Raw genomic sequence first — 20176 nt, forward strand, 5'->3', positions numbered from 1 at the left:
TATGGTCCTGCACCAGGGGTTGCAGAACAGTGAAAGATTCTAACACCATATGTGTGGAAATCCTGTACCTTGCAGAGAGTGAAGGAGCAGGGAAAGCTTGTCCTTGAATCCTGGACCTTTACGGCTGTTTTTCTCCTGGCTCTGTATCAGATTTTGTCCGCTCCATATGGTATTTTTAACTTATTGTATGAAATATACTTTTTAAGACTTTTTTTAAGAAGTCAGATTTTTTTATTTCCAAGTGAATCATAAATACATTTAAAGTGTTTAAGTTTAGTGGTATTTTAATTGCATTATCTTTTCTTTATTTTTAATCTTAAAAATCTGTCTGTCTATATTTTAAGTATTATTTGATTTTTGGTAAAATGAAATAGTGAATTAAAGTGTACAAGTATATACACATTAGATTCTGGAAATTCAGAGTTAGGATATCTCATCATGAAGTGTTATAGAAGAAGCATGGGTGTCAGAAGTATGGCTTTTAATTTAGTCTGTGCCATAATTGAGTTTTGTGATTTTTGAAGACTCATTTAGTCTTCTTGAACATGAGTTAGAAAAAACTGTTTAATAAGATAGATAGTAAACATTATAGACTGTGTGGGTTATATAGCCTCTGATATAACTACTCAACTCTGCTGTTCAGTGTGAAAGACAATACATAATGTAAATGGTTATCATGGTTTTGAATAAACCTTTATTCACCAAAAGAGATGATAAGCAGATTTGTCCCGTGGGCCATGTGTTACGAACCCCCACTTTTGGGACTTGCATTCTTCTTCTGTAAAATTAAGGAGATTTTTGTATTATGAGATATTCTTTAAAGGATGGTTCCCCCAATGTAAAATTCTGTTAACTTATTTAAATATACATTAATAGCACCTATGTCTATAAGAGAAAGACTATGAACTTTAAAAAATATTAGAAAAGCTTTTGTTTCTATTATAAATTTACATTTTGTAATATAGCGATGCCTCAGATTTATCATTGCTTTAACAAATTTGAAAATAGGAAAGAAAAAGACATTGCAGGTCTTTGTACAAAAAAAGGATTCTGATTATTAATAAAGAAGCCTAAGTAACAAATTCAGAGCAGCTTATATAAGGATAAAACTGTCATGTTTTAACAGCTTGTAAATTTATATATTTAATGATATGTGTGAATTTTTTAACTTCAGTTGTTGGGACAGGTACACATATGAGCAATAGATGGTGAAAACCGACATAGTAATAGTACTTTGGATATTGTATATTATTAGCTGTTTATTCTCTGTTTAAGCTTACATAAATATGTGGAAGTTAACTGGCATATTAGGTTTGGGTAACATTGAAATATTCAGCCTAAAAGAAAATAACTTTTAATATTGCTGAGTTATCTGTGTGACTTTGGCAATCCTTATAATAAATCATATATAGCTGTATTTGTTGATTATTTCCAGTTCCTTAATGAAACTAAGCACTTGCTTTAGGATTAACAAGTGCTAGCTTTGAAGTCTTAAAATTTCTGACATGGTTTTTTGTATTTCCACAGTTTAATGTGTATTATTTATTTTTTTCTTTTTGATATGTACAAAATGCCTTAATGTTTTCTTTACTTATTCCTAAGGTCACTTATGAAGCTCATAAGGAATACCTAGCCAAAATGTATGAAGAATATCAAAGACAAGAAGAGGAAAACATTAAAAAAGGAAAGAAAGGGAATGTGAGCACCATCTCTGGTCTTTCATCACAGACAACGGGAGCAAAAGGTGGAATGGAAATTCGAGAGATAGAAGATCTTTCACAAAGCCAGAGCCCAGAAAGTGAGACCGATTACCCTGTCAGCACAGATACTCGAGACTTACTCATGTCAACAAAAGTGTCAGATGATATACTTGGAAATTCAGATAGACCAGGAAGTGGTGTACATGTGGAAGTACATGATCTTTTAGTAGATATAAAAGCAGAGAAAGTGGAAGCAACAGAAGTAAAGCTCGATGATATGGATTTGTCACCGGAGACTTTAGTAGGTGGAGAGAATGGTGCCCTTGTGGAGGTTGAATCTCTGTTGGATAATGTATATAGTGCTGCTGTTGAGAAACTCCAGAACAATGTACATGGAAGTGTTGGTATCATTAAAAAAAATGAAGAAAAGGATAATGGTCCCTTGATAACATTAGCAGATGAGAAAGAAGACCTTCCCAATAGTAGTACATCATTTCTCTTTGATAAAATACCCAAACAGGAAGAAAAACTACTTCCTGAACTTTCTAGCAATCACATTATTCCAAATATTCAGGACACACAAGTACATCTTGGTGTTAGTGATGATCTTGGATTGCTTGCTCACATGACCGGTAGTGTAGACTTAACTTGTACATCTAGTATAATAGAAGAAAAAGAGTTCAAAATCCACACAACTTCAGATGGAATGAGCAGTATTTCTGAAAGAGACTTAGCGTCATCAGCTAAGGGGCTGGAGTATGCTGAAATGACTGCTACAACTCTGGAAACTGAGTCTTCTAGTAGCAAAATTGTACCAAATATTGATGCAGGAAGTATAATTTCAGATACTGAAAGGTCTGACGATGGCAAAGAATCAGGAAAAGAAATCCGAAAAATCCAAACAACTACTACGACACAAGTAAGCTACCTTATATGAGTTCTAGAAATAAAAAAAATGCTTGAATAGATAGAGTTGTTAGCACCAAAACAGAGTACTTTCTTATCAGTTACTTCCTGTTTATATTGAATTATAGCATAATAGTAATTTATGGAATGAAATAGTGTGGTATAATTTCATGTATATAAGAAATTAAAAATATCTCAAGTATATTTCCAACTCTGCCACATTCTTCTGTGTAACTTTGCTCAACCTCTCTGGGCCTAAGTTTCCTTATATAGTGCAAGAGGTTGTACTAAAGGATGACTAAGGTCTCTACCAGTTCTAACATTTTAAACTCTGTGACCACATTTACACATTTTGTACTCAAGATCTTCCTTCTGAATACTTGATTAATTTTAACCTTTTAAGCTTCAGGCCCAACCCTGTTCTGTGGATTATAGAAAAGAGGACTTGGAGCCCAGATTGAACTGATAAATGAAGGGGAAGGGAAAAGGGAACTGTTATTTATCCAGTGCCTACTATGTTCCAGGCACTGTGCTATATGTTTTCAGATTTAATCCTCACAACAACCCTGTGAGGTAGGTAATATGGCTGAGAAAAATTAGAATTATTAGCAGTGAGAATTTTCTGTACAACCACATGAATAGGAATTTGTTATAAGACAATTAAAGACTCTTAGGTCTGGTTGTTAGGAAATGTTAGTGCTTCAGTTTTGACCTCACTGGAATAAAGCTAAAAATAGATGATGTTTTCTGATACGGATTTTAATTGTTGAGCTTTGAGTTATGACTACTTCTTTATTTTCTAGGATAAATAATACCTTATGGTTAAGAGTTTAAGAAATAAGAATACTTTTCTCGTTAATGACTTGGGTTTTTTAATCCTCTGGGTGTCCCACTTGCCTTTTAATGTCATTGAAGATACATTGAATGTGTTTCCATTAGGGCTATACTTTGAGGAGTAAACCATGCCTGTCTTGTGTCTTTGTACTCCAGTAAGAATCCTTAATAATATATCATGTGTGTGGGGAAAGTATTTTTATTTTTTCTGTAACCGCCAATTTCCATTTTTTGTGGCAGTTGCATTGTAGTGATAATTGGCAGGAGATGAGAATACTGAATTAGATACAGATGTAAAATAAAGGAAAACATCATGCATTGTTGATTGAACAATAGGCTTGCCTGTTGAACACGAGGCTTGCCTGTTTTACATTTGGAGTTTATAGACATTTTTCTGGTTTGTTTTCTAACTTACCAAATGCATTTGTGTTTTTGAATGGAAGTATTATACGTGAAACAGATTTTAAAGTTGAATATTACTTGAAACTGTTCAAGTAATATTTTTTCTAATCGTGTGCTTTAGTTACAATTAGTTGATGACATATATCCAGTATACTTCACTTTGTATATGCTGACTTCAGTAAGGAAGTGATGTGGTCTAATTTAAAGACTCTTAATGGGGTCAAGAGGGTCTGGTTTTCAGTGTGAACTTTGGTGTTAGCTTTAGGTATTTGATTATCTTGCCTAGTTTCTGCAATAGTAAAGTAAAAGCAATAGTGGAGACTTCAGCCCAGAAAGTTTCCTGTGCAAGGAATTACCAGGTGAATAATATATGTGAAATATATTAAACTGCTAAAATCATATGCTAAAGCATTAAAGCATTGTTCACTTTACTATACTCACAGTTTCATTTTGAAATAAGGCATTTCTTTTGTATTCCACAAAAATTCACCTTTTCCTTCTTTAGGCTGTGCAGGGTCGGTCTATCACCCAACAAGACCGAGATCTCCGAGTTGATTTAGGATTTCGAGGAATGCCAATGACTGAAGAACAGCGGCGCCAGTTTAGCCCAGGTCCACGGACTACGATGTTTCGTATTCCTGAGTTTAAATGGTCTCCAATGCACCAGCGGCTTCTCACTGATTTGCTATTTGCATTAGAAACTGATGTACATGTCTGGAGGAGGTAGAAATATTTCTTTTTTATAAATTAAAAGCAAATATTTAAAATCTGCTGTTGCCTGTTCTATTTTAAAGAGACTTTACAAAACCAAAAATCTGCTTTGATTAAAGGAATTTCCACGTTTTTCTTGTTTCCTGTTTAATACCATGTACTAAATTTATTAGTGATAATATTATAATACATACTGTTTAAAGTTTAAAATCACCCTGTGACATGTGAATTCAGAGCCCGTAGTATTTGAGCAGTTAGTGGATATCAGTTCAAAGATAATAACTTAAAGACAACAAATCTACATAAATTAAACCATTGCCTTTCTAAATTTTCAATTTAATTTTTTAATAGTAAATGTGCAACAGATTAATTATGACAGCATATCATTTACATAGGCATGAATACAATTAGGAAGTTGATGGATATAAGTAACAAGGGCAACTTAAATGATCTAGCACAATATTCTTAGGAATGTCGGCTTCTATGCTTCTCATTTTCCTTTTAGGATTCAAGGTGGCTGCTTCAACTCCTAACATCAATTCATCATGAGAAACTTGCCCAAATTAAAAGGCAGAGATGACTCTTCTTCCTTCCTCTTCTTCCTATTTTTCCTCTGCCTCCTCTTCTTCTCTCTCCTCTTTCACTTTCTCTTTTTATTCTCCTCTTTTCTTCTTTTTTTTTAAAAGAAGCCCCTGAAGAAAAATCCCCCTTATATCTCATGAGACAGCAGGATCACATCCTCTTTCAAAATTAATCATCAGAAAAAGCAAATGAGATTATAATGACTGGTTTTTAGGGACTAATACTGGTTAATTAACTAGTAACTAGGGTGAGGCTAGTCTTTCCTATACCCAATCAAGCTCAATAATAGAACAAAATATAAAATATGTGTCAGCAGGGAAAAAGTTACGACTGTTGTGGAAGACGTCAATAAAGTCTGCCATAGAAAGATTTTGATTTTGATTTTATTTGATCAATTTGTTCTTATACTAATATATTTTCATTGCTAATTATTATATGATAAATTACCTAGAGATGGTAACTAAGGAAACCTAAATACCATGAAATATATTACTATTAGCATGAAGACCAGTGTATGGAGATAAATTATGTAATTTAATAATTATAATATCAGTAGCCTCCAAGTGAGTGATACTCAGCTTTTTTTCCATCCACCCCTACTCTGTGTTTTTGTTTTCTTTGATGGGCTCTCATGAAATTACCCAAGTAGAATTTAATGACATTTAAATTTTTTAAAGGTAGCACTTTATTTTTAGGAGGGGGAGAAACATCTTGAAATGTAAGATACACAGTGATAGATAATAATTCACAAATCTAAAAGGGTGAGAATTATTGACTTAATTTTGACCATGGAGTAATTTCTTTTTTTTAATCTTATTTTTTTTTCCCATTAAAAAACAGTTCAGGCCAGGTGTGGTAGCTCACGCCTATATCCCAGCACTTTGGGAAGCCAAGGCGGGAGGATAGCTGGAGCTCAGGAGTTCGAGACCAGGGCAAGATACTGTTTCTACAAACATTAGCTAGGCGTGGTGGAGTCCACCTGTAGTCCCAGCTACTCGGAAATCTCCTGGGCCCAGGGAGGTTGAGGCTGCAGTGAGCCATGATCCCACCACTGCACTCTAGCCTGGGCGACAGCAGAGATCCTGTCTCAAAAAGAAAAAAAAAATTATATTCTTGACTGACACCAAACGAAAGCAGTGTATTTTTTTGACATCTACATTGTATGTTTTGTATGGGAATGCTGTACTACCAACTTAGTTTGAGATTTTGTTGCTTTTCTTATTAAATAAGTTCTTGAATTTGTACTGATTTATTTATATTCCCCTATCATGTCACTTCTTTAACAAGTACACCTTTTCAATGTGACTAGTCAAAGGTGGGGCTGAAGTCACTGGTGATGTGACAAATTGAAACCGCCTACAAAGTAAAACTTTCAGTTAAATTTTTAGGTTTTCAGTTTCAGATTTTATTTATAGGTACGAAAATTTTGAATTGGTTATATTCTGAGTTTCCATATTATTTTTAACATTAGACATACTTTTTATATTTAAAAGATTCTGCCTTTCAACAAAAAAAAATCAGATTTGGCAACATAAATATTTTTAGCCAAATTTATTGAATCAGTCATATGTCTTAGAAATCTATTCTATGTTTTTCAAGCAAAATAGTAATAATAATGAGTTAATATTCTTGGACACAACAAAATTCTGTGGAGATGAATGCTTAGTTTTTGGTAATATGATATCTCAGTTATAAATCGCTTTATTTTATAATAATTTTAAATATGGCTAGCTCCTACAATTCTATAATTTTTCACTTGTTATTCTAAGTAAATTGTCTAAGCTTTTCATTTAAGTAAGCCAAATACATACTCATTTCTGTTTTCTGTATTTTAGCCATTCCACAAAGTCTGTAATGGATTTTGTCAATAGCAATGAAAATATTATTTTTGTACATAACACAATTCACCTCATTTCCCAAATGGTAGACAACATCATCATTGCTTGTGGAGGAATTTTACCTTTGCTCTCTGCTGCTACATCACCAACTGTAAGTACTTTGCCTCCATCTAGTGGTTATATTTTATAATTACATGACTTGAGCATTTCAGTGGTGGTCTAGGCTGTAAACAGATTTTAAACGGACCTGTAATTTTTAGGGAACTTTTTGACCATATAAATTTCTGTTTCCACCACTTCTGTTTATCAGTGTTGGGTTCCAGCTATGTGTGCTTATGAAAATATTTCTCTGGTAATTCTGATGAATAAATGCTTCATCAGAAGAATATTGCATTCTTCATCAGAGATATTACATATCTCTTCAATTCTATAGTATAAATAAACTCTTAAAATTCTTGTTATTTAACATTTTCATTTATTTACTGATGCAACATTTATTTTACAAAATCTAGCCTTATCTTGATTTGTTTCTATATTAAACAGTGAAATGTGTTAATACATTTTAAAGGCATTTAATGTTAATTGTGTATGTCATTTAAAATATAATAGGTCAATGTTAACTTTATATTTTGGTTGTCATTAAAAACAAAATCTTTGATTCATATCAAGGCAGACTCCATAGCTACTTGCTCAATGGGAAAGAATATAGAAATTTGCTTCCCATATTACCCGTGTTCTTGTTGCCGTATGGAAACTCATCCTTAAGCTCAGAAAGTTTACCTTGCCAGAGGGAAATCTTTCATTTTACTAAGATGTCTATTAGTTGGTGAGACACTGTTTCCAAGTTGATCTCTAAGTTTATTTCATCATTAACAAGTTTTTCTATATGACTCTTTTTCTTACTGTCCTTTTGTCAATGCCACCACCATCACCAGAGCAGCAATGAAACTTCAACATTAGCAGCCACAGGCTATATCCTCACACACTTTCCCCAGTTGTTACTCTTCTATTTTATTCATGATTTTGCTCAAGAAGTCCACAAAGGGAAGCATTCCAGTTCAGAAGGAGGAATGCAACAGAGCAAGTCACCAGTAGGGCCTTAACCAAATTAGCAGCTGAACCAAGGAAATGGAGCTAGGAAGAACAGTATAAATGGTTGATGGTGTGTGAAGAGTGCAGATATACATACACCACTCCTTTTCTTTCATCTCTCTTTTCCTCTGGTGATTTATACCAAATTCTGGTAAGTTGAGAGTTATGTATGATTTTTAAAATGCTTTCTAATAGTGAGACATAGAGGGCATTTTCTTTCTTCTGTTTTCCTTTTTTTTTTTTTTAAATCAGAGTATCATTCTGTGACCCAGGCTGGAGTACAGTAGGGCGATCTCAGCTCATTGCAACATCCGCTTCCTGGGTTCAAGCAATTCTGCTGCCTCAGCCTCCCAAGTAGCTGGGATTACAGGTGTACACCACCACACCCAGCTAATTTTTGTATTTTTAGTAGAGACGGGGTTTCACCATGTTGGCCAGGCTGGTTCAAACTCCTGACCTCAAATGATCTGCCTGTCTCGACCTCCCAAAGTGCAGGGATTACAGGCATGAGCCACCCCTCCCGGCCAACTTTTTTTTGTTTTATATATTGAAGACCGAATAAATCAATACTTTCTTTGTGACATTTTTCTTGATTATATAAATTGCATTTTATGTCTTATAAATTATCATTTGTTATGAAGAAATTTTTTAAAGGTTGTATTGAAATTCACTTTGAAATGTAATATTGAATGTTTTTAAATTTTGCATGCAACAAAAAATGCTTTTTATATAAAAAAGAGTTTAGCAATAGGTTATTAAAATTTGTATAGGTTTAAAATATTCACATTATTAAATAGTTTTCCAAATTTTAAAGTCAAAAGATGTTTAGCTATTAAGATAGAATGTTCAAATAATGAAGTAAACTATAGCATATATACTATTGCACCAGTCAAATTTGCTTATTTATTTTGTGATGATTGTACAATAAAGATACTGATGCTTTGAGGTTGGCTTCCAAAATTATTACAATTCAATTTTGACCACTATAGTTTGGAATTTAAAATTATTTGTTACCTAGACTTTCTCAACAGACTTGGGAATTCGTTCAATTATAGAAACCTTTGTTTATTTTCTCAATTTCTGTATTTCTGTTATTTTGGCCCATTAACTGTTTGGACCTATGCCTGGTTGTACAACATACCTGATTTTATGTCTTCTGAATGAATTGCTTCCTTAAGAGAAATAGCCAAACCTTTCTCCCATTTTGTATCTGGTAAAACTATGATTGGTGCTGACTGTTGAATGTTGTTTCTGTATTACGGGGTTGTATAATATTCTTGCTAGAAGTTGTAACGTAGCAGAGGGAAAAAGTTAGGAAAGAAAAGGTTGAATAAAGAGGGAAATTAAACCTGAATATTTGGGCGTGTTATATTTAAATTAAAAGTGTAAAAAGCCAAAAGAGAATTTTGGAAGGGATAAGCAAAAAAAGGAAACATTGGTAACATGAAGATTACTGAAAGGTAACATTGTCTTGTAGGTGCTTTTAGAATTTTGATGCTAGATATATGAAGAGAGATTGAGACATTTGAAACTAAGGTTTGAGTGATCTCGTAATTTTGTTTATACATATAGTTTTTCAGAATATTCTTATTATATGCATTTTATGAAGAAATAGGAATAGTAATGGTTTATGGCAGTAGTTCGCAAACCTTTTTTGTATGGGGCCAGATGGGAAATATTTTAGGTTTCATTGGCAGTATTGTCATCTGTCACAGCTAGTCAACTCTGCTGTGATAGTACAAAAGCAGCAATAGACAATACATAAACAAATATTTTTTTGTCTGCTATTTCTATGAGAGTGACATAGAAGTGTTCTCTTTTCTGCCCTGGAAATGTTGATCAGTACAGTAATTTATACTAGAGATAACATTTTTGTATTGCTATTATAGTATCATCATGGAAGAAAAGTTTGAACTGTTTAATCTTAGTTGGAAGGAACATATCTTAATGGAAACTTAAGAAAAAAAAGAATATATATTGTTTATAATGATAGGTTGAGCACCTTGAACTTAGTACACTTGAAGAAGCAGCACTTTATGGGAGTTTCAGTTTTGCCTAGATTACTTAATTTCATATGTAGCATAGAAAATACATTACAAAAATAGTTTCAGAACTCTGACTTAGACCAATAGTTTTAACTGTAGTACTCAGAGAAAAAAAAAAAAGACCTCTTAGTATGTAATTTGGCCAATCTTTGCTTTGGGAAAGCAGCAATATTTTTGTTGTTGATTTTTTTAGTTAATGTTTCTATGACTAGTTAATTGAATCCTCTCATTTGTTCTCTAATATATTGTTTAAGTTGGTCATGAATGAAAGCAAAAAATTGGAGAAGAAAAAGAAAAGCAAAGAACATGGATCAACCACAAATTGCACACTTTGTGATTTTAAGTTGACCACTTTGGTCAACCATCCTGAACACTGAATATTATGGAACTTAATTCAGGGCTTAATTTTCTCTGTCCCAGAAAAATAGTAGAGACTGACATTTCCAGCACTCCTAACAGTTTCATAATTATAAGAGAGAAGAACTGCTTTTTCTATTTTGTCCAAAAATAACGAAGTCTTACTTTAGTTTACTTATTTTTATTATCAGGATATATCAGAAATATATTCGGAAAAATTATGAATAATGTTGTTGGTTTTGCTCTTCTTTTGTTTATCTCATAGAACTGATCATACTTTACTATTCTCAGGATGCTTTTATGTGTTTTCCTATACAAAGTACCATGAAAATAGCATATTTTAAAATTTATACTCACATGTGCTTGTCAAAAATTAGAAAGTAAGAATAATTGATTTTTATTGTGAAGCCTAATTCTATCTGATATTTGAATATAATGAATGTAATTATTAATAAGAATCTGAACTTAGTATAATACCTATTTAATTACCTTTATTCATATTCAGGCATCGTTTAGTATATCAAGTTATTTTCTAGCATGGGAAAGTGGTTTATAAGTTATAATCTCTCAAATATTTTATTCTTTTATTAACTTCTGGGAATTTTCAACTATAGGAAGGGTTCTGTATATTTGAGAAAACAAATTACATTATTTCCTTATGGAAAATTCTAGAGGTTGGTATAAATAGTTCATTTCCCTGAGTCATTTCTGCCTAAACCAGAATTGAGGTAGGGATTTTACAGAGGCATTATATTAGCTTATTTATTAAAATGTTCTATTAATTATAGGAAAAGATACTTGCTTTGTAAAATAGAGTATGCATTATTTCTAATATATGAACTATACTTATATATTATTTGGGCAGAGTTACTACAATAAAAAATAAATTGAAGTCTAAATATTTGATGTTTAACCTTGATCATATGTAATTTCTAAAATGAAAATCTCTTCTGAGAATTTTGCTTTTAATAAAATAATTAAATATAATTTTAAAATATATTATTTTGTGTTTCAATTTTACATTGTATTTTCATTTAATTTAATAATTTCCTTTTCTTGTACTTTTTTGGTCTGTTGTCTGTTTTGTCTAATGCATGTCCAGGGTTCTAAGGTTAGTATTACTTTTGTAGTAATTTTCAGCTTTTCAGTTTCAAGTTTTATTTTTACTTATTTATGAAATTTTTGACTTGGTTATATTTTGAGTTTCCATATCATCTTTAACATTAGACATATATTTTGTATATTTAAAAGAGTCATTGAAAGGATTACTTTCCCAATGCATTGATATATTACTATTTTATTATGCACAATAATCTCTAGATTAAACTATCGTAATGAACACAATGGTGTTACAGTCATATGTACAATCAGATTTTAATTGGTTCTAAGGAAAGTAAATTAGATGAAATATATTATTTTAAGATTTAATAATTGTATGAGAGTGATATTTATTTTTTAGCCCTATCTTTTGCTGCTTACATACTTCATTTTTTAAATTACTTTTATATAAAATGGAATACAAATTCTGTTTCAGACTATTGTGTCGAAAATGCCTTTTACTTTAAAATTTAATTTTTTCAGTCAAAAAAACACTTTGGTGGATTATATGGACACCTTAATAATTCTATTTATAATTCACTCATTTTGAAATGAAAGCATAGTTTGATAGGTCAAAACACTCAAAACCATTAAATAATGAATATAAAGAGATAGCTATCTTGCAATTTCAGTGATTCAAAATGATGAAGAATTTCTTTGAGAACACAGATCAGGATATTCTAAATTCTAATGTTTGAAAAATTATTTACAGTACTTGATAGACCTAAGAAATGGCCAAGTCTTCATTCCTTTATAGAACATTTTAAATGGAAACAGATTTTAAATGAATTTTTTGCTTTTTCTTGTTAGCTATGATGTCATGGTCATAGATTTTAATTGATATTATGAAGTGATGCTATATATTCATGAAGTGCTAAGAAGTAAAGAATCTGCATTTTAAAGTCTAAGTAATGAATTAATCATTTCTTTATGCCGTGTGTACTGAATTGGCATAATGTTGTAACAACTGAAAACACATTTCTGTCTCTTTCCAGGCTCATTTTAGAGAATGATTTTGACCCTATTTTGTTGTTAAATGGAAGGAGGAATGGTTGTTACATTTTATACATCATTTAAAACTGAGCTTAGTTATATAATGCTTGCAGTTGTCACCTATCATTTTTATTACCCACTTTGTACACAAGAAATGTTTTGAGTATTTTGAGGTTTTTTTTTTTTCAGTGTTTTCTGCTCACATTTCCATGTTAATGCTCGTGCTTCTTCAAGGAGGGAGAAGGTTAGGTATAATGATGGCTATAAACAATGTCAAAATGAAACATTGAATAGGAGTAGATACCTATTACATATGCTAACCTTGTAGTTGAATTTATCATTTGGTTAAGAGGTAATGTTGATTGGAATGGCTAGTGTGCCCGTTTTCAGAAAATTTAAATAATATTTTTTTTGCTTATAGAGTATTCCCTTTCTTTGTTCCTTGAGGCACTGATAAAATGTGGCCTGGTCATAAGGAACAAAAATAATTAAAATGCTATATAGTCCACGGTGCAAAACAAAATAAGAAATGTTGACATTGTTTAAAAAACCATAATGTTGTGCATTTTAAGAAACACAATACTTTGTAATATTCCCTCTGAAATCAGAAATGTAGTGAAAGTAGTTTCCAATCTAGAATGCTGTGATTCTTTTTATTACTAGTGTTTTATAAGTCACGAGTTAAATATCTGTAGACGAGTTAGTGATCTTGATTATTTTTACTCTGGAGTTTTATTGTACATGTAAAGTACCTAGTAGTTTCAGTTTACTCTAAAATGGATAAGAAATTGTTATGTACTCTAATTTGACAGCCATCTCATTTTGATACTAAGTTAAATTACCATATATTTTCCCTATTATTCATCATAAATCTATAGGAAAGAAAAATTAAAGCATATATTTTTATTAATGGGAATGAAGATTTTAGGAAAGAAATATCAATGTAAAATCTTTATAAATTACAAAACAAAACTAGTATAAGTACATATATGTGGTTCTCTCTAAATATCTTTGTGAAATGATCTTAAGTTTAGAATGTCATTTTTATAACTAAAGACATTTAAAGCTAATGTTGATTTTAAAATGGGCTTTTCCTTTATTCAAGGATAATTGATAGGTAAAGTAAACAAATTCGGTAACCAGCTCTGGTGATGTATGGAATTAGTTGATCTTTTATTTTATTAATAAAATATGATAAATATATTAAATTTGTGTTCACCTGTAGTATGTATGTATATGTATTATATTTCCAAATTTCCAAATTTTAAACAAGACTTAAATCTTCTACTTTTCTAAAGACGGAATTGGAAAATATTGAAGTGACACAAGGCATGTCAGCTGAGACAGCAGTAACTTTCCTCAGCCGGCTGATGGCTATGGTTGATGTACTTGTGTTTGCAAGCTCTCTAAATTTTAGTGAGATTGAAGCTGAGAAAAACATGTCTTCTGGGGGTTTAATGCGACAGTGCCTAAGATTAGGTAAGTCTGTTAAAACAGTAATGCATGTCAAATAATTATCTACAGATCAGCCTTATAAAGCGCTATGGTACATAAAATATTGATGATCTAAGTTGATGATTTTATAATATAGAGATTATCTTGAGATATAGAGATTGTTTTTATAATTAATCAGAATTACTCAATTTTAAAAAATTATGCCTTCACGTTGGAGATTTCACAGAACTGATCATCTTTAATGGCTCATAATTTGAAATCAAGAGTGAAATATACTTGAAATTCTTTCAAAATCAATAAGACTATCAATTTGTCATTGAAGTGATTTTAATGCAAATCCATTTATGAATCCAATTTTGGTAAACTAATACTGAGGGTAGTGTCCTGGCCCCACAAACATGTCAGATACACATAATGCTAGAAGGTTAAAATAAACTATCCTAATCTTACTTGGGGTGAACAAATGTCCCTAATAAACATTGTTATACCCATGCTGTTCGCCTTTTATCTGTGAGGCAGTGAAACTTTAGCACTGAAACCTCTTAGTAAATCTGAATGAATTTCTTAGGTAAGAACCATTTCTACTTCTCTTAAAAGGAACATTTATTTACACTATTTAGACTTTCAAAACAACCAGAAAACTGCTCTTTTTGTACTTGCCTTAGATCATGAGCAGGACATAAGAACTGCAAGGCATGAAATAGGGAGGACGTTCCTGATACGTACCGTTTTCACCCATAACTTTTAAAGATTATGTCAAAAATTCATTTCTGATTCAAGAAAGGAACAAAGATTTGGTTTAAGAATGGTAGGATGAAACCTCTTTTTTTCGTTTGTTTCATATTATTTATTTAAAGACAGGCAAGCTGAGAGGAATCATTTTGTATTCATTTTAAGAGAAAGATAGACCACATTAAGATCTTTCTGGCAACCAAGAGGTGTGGGGTAACTGACTGTGGGCCATTAAGGACATTTCCATTGACGTATAACAAGAGCTGCCAAATGAACTGTGTGAGAAAGAGATTATATTTTTTAAAAATGGCTCAATATCTTGAAACCTGCGTTTATTTGGTTATTCTGCACTTTTATTTTTAAATATAGTCCAAGACTTTACTCCCTGTTTCATTTTTATCCTAATACTACTAGCACATTTAGTTGTTTCATCAACCACAGAAAACTTTTATAAGTGAATAATAATAAAACATTTTTATATTACCTCCTATGCTATTTACTGTTCTAAGCACTTTCTGTATATTCAGTTAATCCTCACAGCAACCCTCTAAGGCAGTTACTTTGTTCATCCTCATTTTACATGTGCAAAAACTGAGGCACAGATAGTTTAAGCAGCTGGCCTAAAACCACACAGCTCCAAACCGGAAAATACAGGATTCAAACTCAGGTGGTCTGATTTCAAACTCTGTACTATTTGTCACAGTACTCTACTGCTTCTTAAAATAAATGAGTAAATAAAAATGTGTACATATTGAATGCTTATTGTCAAAGCCCAGAGACTTTCCCAACATGAAGGAAGGTGGATTTGGGGACCTGTGATACTTGAGTATACAGAGGTACTCTATTATTGACTGAAATGGGAAGTTGTACTCAGTAGAGTCGACAAGATAGTCAAATTAAGGGCAGAAGCTTTATTAAATTTTTAAATCAAATATGAGCTTTAGTTTAAAAAAATTTTATTGATCCATAAATTCAGAACTGTGAAGCTCAGATGGTAATAGAATAAGGAAGGATACACTGGGGGTTTCAGAGCCTCTGGTAATGTTTTATTTCTTCAGCTGGCTGGTGGTATATGGGTATTTTGTTTTATTTTTAGCTGTATGTATATTTTGTAGGTACTTTCACTATTATATTTCATAATTTTAAAAATTATTGCTCTAGTTGATTTGAAGATTAATAATTTATGAAGCAAGGGGAAAGAAAGGGAAGAAGAAATAAACTTGCAACTTTTTCCAGGATATCAAAGTCAACAATTTATATTAACAATATGTTTTTGAATTTTTAAATAGTTTGTTGTGTTGCTGTGAGAAACTGTTTAGAATGTCGGCAAAGACAGAGAGACAGGGGAAATAAATCTTCCCATGGAAGCAGTAAACCTCAGGAAGTTCCCCAAAGTGTGACTGCCACAGCAGCTTCGAAGGTAAGTAAACTTTTTTTTTGGTCAAATATAATTGACCTGAAAAAAGTCTTTTTTAAGTTGATGAGAACAAAGTACCATGGTATTGCTCAGTGGTAGAGAGCAAGGGCATTCTCATCAGGCAGCTCTAGGCTGCTTCACAATTTTCTTACCAAGATTACTTCTCTGAGATTTGTGTGTTTTGGTTATTAAATGAAGTTACTAACAATTCTACTTGATAAAGTTCTTACAAATATTATAATTAGCACTAAAAATGGTTATTTCTATTTTTAATAGTCATATATTTTCACAGAGTTTAATGTATGAGTAATTCTCCTTTTAAATGGGTAGGCATAATAGTCAACAAAAACTCATTGAATCCCCATTCAATGAATGGAGTATTTTGAAATATACTATTAATTTTCTTTCTAAATCAGCTCTCTTTATCATATGCTTAACTGGCCCTTGGTGTCACATCCGGTTTCATTAACATGCTTTCTGAGGTTCTGTGCCTGGTCCTTGCTTACTTCTCCGGCAGCAGCTCTCAGCCCATCAAAAGAAGCAATTTCCCCTAACTTCTCAGACTTTCATATAATTTCCTTTCCATGAAGTATTCGTCCTTATTTTTTATCCAGCTAAAATCTGTGCAACTACTGGGTTACATTAAATGCTACGTTTTCTCAGGAAAATGTTTTTTGACACCCTCACTACCACCCCAGTCAGTCTAGGGTCGTTTCTTCTGTTTGTTGTTTTCATAAAATTACATAGGTCTGTTATCACTCATTATACTTGTAATTACATGTTTAATGTTGATACAGTAACTTTTTGCTCAATAAGTGAAGGTATGAAATAGAAGTTTAATTCATCTTAAAGTTCTATTGCTTTAAACTTCTGCAGATGGCAAGCAAACTGACTGTATATTTATCCTATTAGTCGGTTATTTGCAGTATTGTAGCTTTTTTCCATTTCACTACTCTCAGAGAACATTTGTAATTTGACTATATATTATTTGCTGCTCACAGGACTCCATAGTGCTCTTATTTGCTTGGGAAATTAAATACAAATGGATCATCAATAATGCCTCATATCATTTGTATAGGCATAGTAGACAGGTACTTGAGGACAGTGTCTATGTGTTATAGATCCTTGTAACTTTAGAGTAATTTTTTTTTTTTGAGGCGGAGTCTCGCTCTGTTGCCAGGGTGGAGTGTAATGGCGCAATCTTGGCTCACTGCAACCTCCTGGGTTCAAGCGATTCTCCTGCCTCAGCCTCCCAAGGAGCTGGGACTACAGTAGGAAAGTTTCTTGCAAGTTTCTTGCATGAGTTCCATACCTTCATGCGACCTCATTTTTATACTGTGTGAAAAGGAACAATTACGCAAGCTTTTCCTATCATGTTGTCTTTATAAGGATCAAATTAGATTGGGGTAGAGAAATACATCATATAGAAAAGAAAATATTTCTGATTTTAAAGTCTGTGTTATTTATGCTGTAAATTATGTATTATTTTCTTTAACCACCCTGTAGTAAATATTATTAGTCTATTACATCAAATGATGTAGCTGAGGTTCAGAGAGGTTAACTTCTCACCGATGGTCATATAGGCAGAAGTTTTGGAATTGTAATGGAAACCAAATACTATCAACCTTTAAATATTTTACTATGGTGTGCTACCAAGTAATCAAACATTTTAATTTTGGGGTAGAATATCATGATTGACATTCATTGAGAAATAGAAAGTACCCTGTTTATTTTTCATTGTTAGAGTAACAACAAGTACATACCTATTATAGGCTGGAATTGTATTTTGCATTATACGTGTTATCTAATTTAATCTATACCGTTTTTAACACACTGTATAAGTGAGAAAGTACTTGATTGAGTTTCAGGGAACCTAGTTCACTTAGTAGTCTACTATGTGACTACATTACCTGAAATTTGTAGATGTTTGTTCCTTCAACTATAAAATGTTTTGTTGGTAACAATCTTTAATGTCTTTCAGCTTTGATGGGCCGTGACTGATTTTTTTTAATCTTACCTTTTCTAACCTTGGATAGACCATGAAATGGTTACACATATAAAATCTCATATAGTAATGTAGTAGAATAATCTCATATATTATAAAAAGCATGATGGATAAATGAACCCAGAGACTCAATGAGATTTGTTAACTGGAGGTAGAGAAAGTGAGGCTCAGGAAATCTTCTGAAGTCCAAGATGAATCTTTATTCTTCCACAACCTTACCTGCCTTTATGAGTCTATAGCGTAGCTGTGCCAGTGAAGAACAAGAATGCTAGTATGGAAACCATGCCATGAGTAGAGAACAGAAATAAATCTCAACTCAGAGAGGAGGAGATACATGATGTGGCCAGTTTAGCATGAATTAAGAAATGATACTTCTATATATTGTCTGTAATATATTATCTATTCACAATTCTTTTTATTTTTAAAGACTCCATTGGAAAATGTTCCAGGTAACCTTTCTCCTATTAAGGATCCTGATAGACTTCTTCAGGATGTTGATATCAATCGCCTTCGTGCTGTTGTCTTTCGGGATGTGGTAAGTTATCCGTGATTGCTTTCCCTGAAATAAACCTTCTACTGTCATTCTTATGAAATACGTTTTATAAGAAAGCTGCTTATGAAAATGACATTCCCTAGTATCTGGGATTGTTGGTTTATTGCATACTTCTCATTATAAAATGGTTGAACCTTAGCTTTCTCTGAAAACTTATTGATAATGTTAGTTTTAAAAAATGGCCTGAAATTTTGATGTAAGTTGCTTGCATACTAAAAATAGGACTAGCTCTGAAAAATTATAATTAATTTTATCTTGTAACATCTACTTCTTTGTTAGTATTCCTTGCTCCATTTCCAGGTACTAAAAATTTGTTATTAATGTTCCTTACATTATGGATGAAAGGGATTAATTCATTAAGTGTTACTGACAATTGCTTTTGGAGGAGGGGCAATTAAAGAATAATCTGCATTTTAAAAATACAGGTATCTATGGGAATTGGAGTTAGAAAGATAGCTTAATAAAGCTAAAGGGAAAAGATAGGTTAAAGAGGTGTCATGGAACCCTCCAATCTTACGATCAGTTACTCCAGGTAAGTAAAAGTAAGACTGACCTTTTCAGAAATTGCATAGAAACATATATGGTGTTTCACATCAGATTCAATGCTGACAGCATCTCTTAACATAGTTATTATAAACCAGCCACTTTGAATTCTGTTTTTCTTATTTTAGTTGATGATTCTTACTTAGTTGTTGATTCTATATGAAATGTAGAAGAAAGGTTATATTTGAAACTTATATTTAACGGTAAATTGAATGGCATGCTTTGTACTTTAGAAAATGATTAAAATATGTTTAGGTTATATAAAATAATGCTGTATGTTAGGAATGTACAATAGAAAAATCGTCACTCTGTTTAATATATATTATTTATAAAATGCTGGGAAAATTCCAAACATACCAACAGAAAAATAGGCAATGGACACAAGGCAACAAACATGATAAAAATTCAGTATCCCTAGTAGTCAACAGAATGCAGATTAACACAAGAGTGATATATTTTTCACTATTAAATAAACTAAAAAATTTTAAATGATCATACCTAGCATTGCCTGGGTGCAGCGAAACCTGCTCTGTCAAACTAGTGTTTGAGCTTTCAAATAGCTCTTTGCCAGTATGGTTAAAACTCTTACAAATATTGATGTCCCAATGAACCACTAGAACCCAGTGGTTCTAGTCAGAATTTGTTTAACTTAATGTTTTCATCAGAGATGTCTACAGGAAATTTGGCAACATTATAAATATCCAATAATAGAATTTTGGCCTAAAAAATCTTGACCTAGTCGTTTGGCAGTGTCTTATTCAGCCTTTAAGCACATATTTCTGAAGGAAATTTAATGACAAGGGAAAATGATCATGATATATTTTAAGAGAAAGCAACAGCATGTAAAAATACTTATATTACACAAGTATTACATATGTATACTGATTGTATGTACGTACATATGTACATCTTT

General features: G+C 32.0%; 1 protein-coding gene across 8 annotated transcripts in view; it reads left to right on the forward strand.

Moving 5' to 3' along the window:
• NBEA (neurobeachin) overlaps positions 1–20176 on the forward strand; it is a 741630-nt gene that overhangs the window by 213440 nt on the left and 508014 nt on the right. For all 8 annotated transcript variants that reach the window (XM_005585622.4, XM_065533144.2, XM_065533146.1 and 5 more), the window contains 6 exons: positions 1603–2619; positions 4348–4565; positions 6971–7124; positions 13857–14037; positions 16035–16165; positions 18595–18702. In XM_005585622.4, coding sequence (XP_005585679.2) covers positions 1603–2619; positions 4348–4565; positions 6971–7124; positions 13857–14037; positions 16035–16165; positions 18595–18702 — 1809 coding nt within the window. The remainder of the gene's footprint in view (positions 1–1602; positions 2620–4347; positions 4566–6970; positions 7125–13856; positions 14038–16034; positions 16166–18594; positions 18703–20176) is intronic.

This window comes from Macaca fascicularis, chromosome 17, assembly GCF_037993035.2.
Source record: "Macaca fascicularis isolate 582-1 chromosome 17, T2T-MFA8v1.1".
NCBI classification, from domain to species: domain Eukaryota; kingdom Metazoa; phylum Chordata; class Mammalia; order Primates; family Cercopithecidae; genus Macaca; species Macaca fascicularis.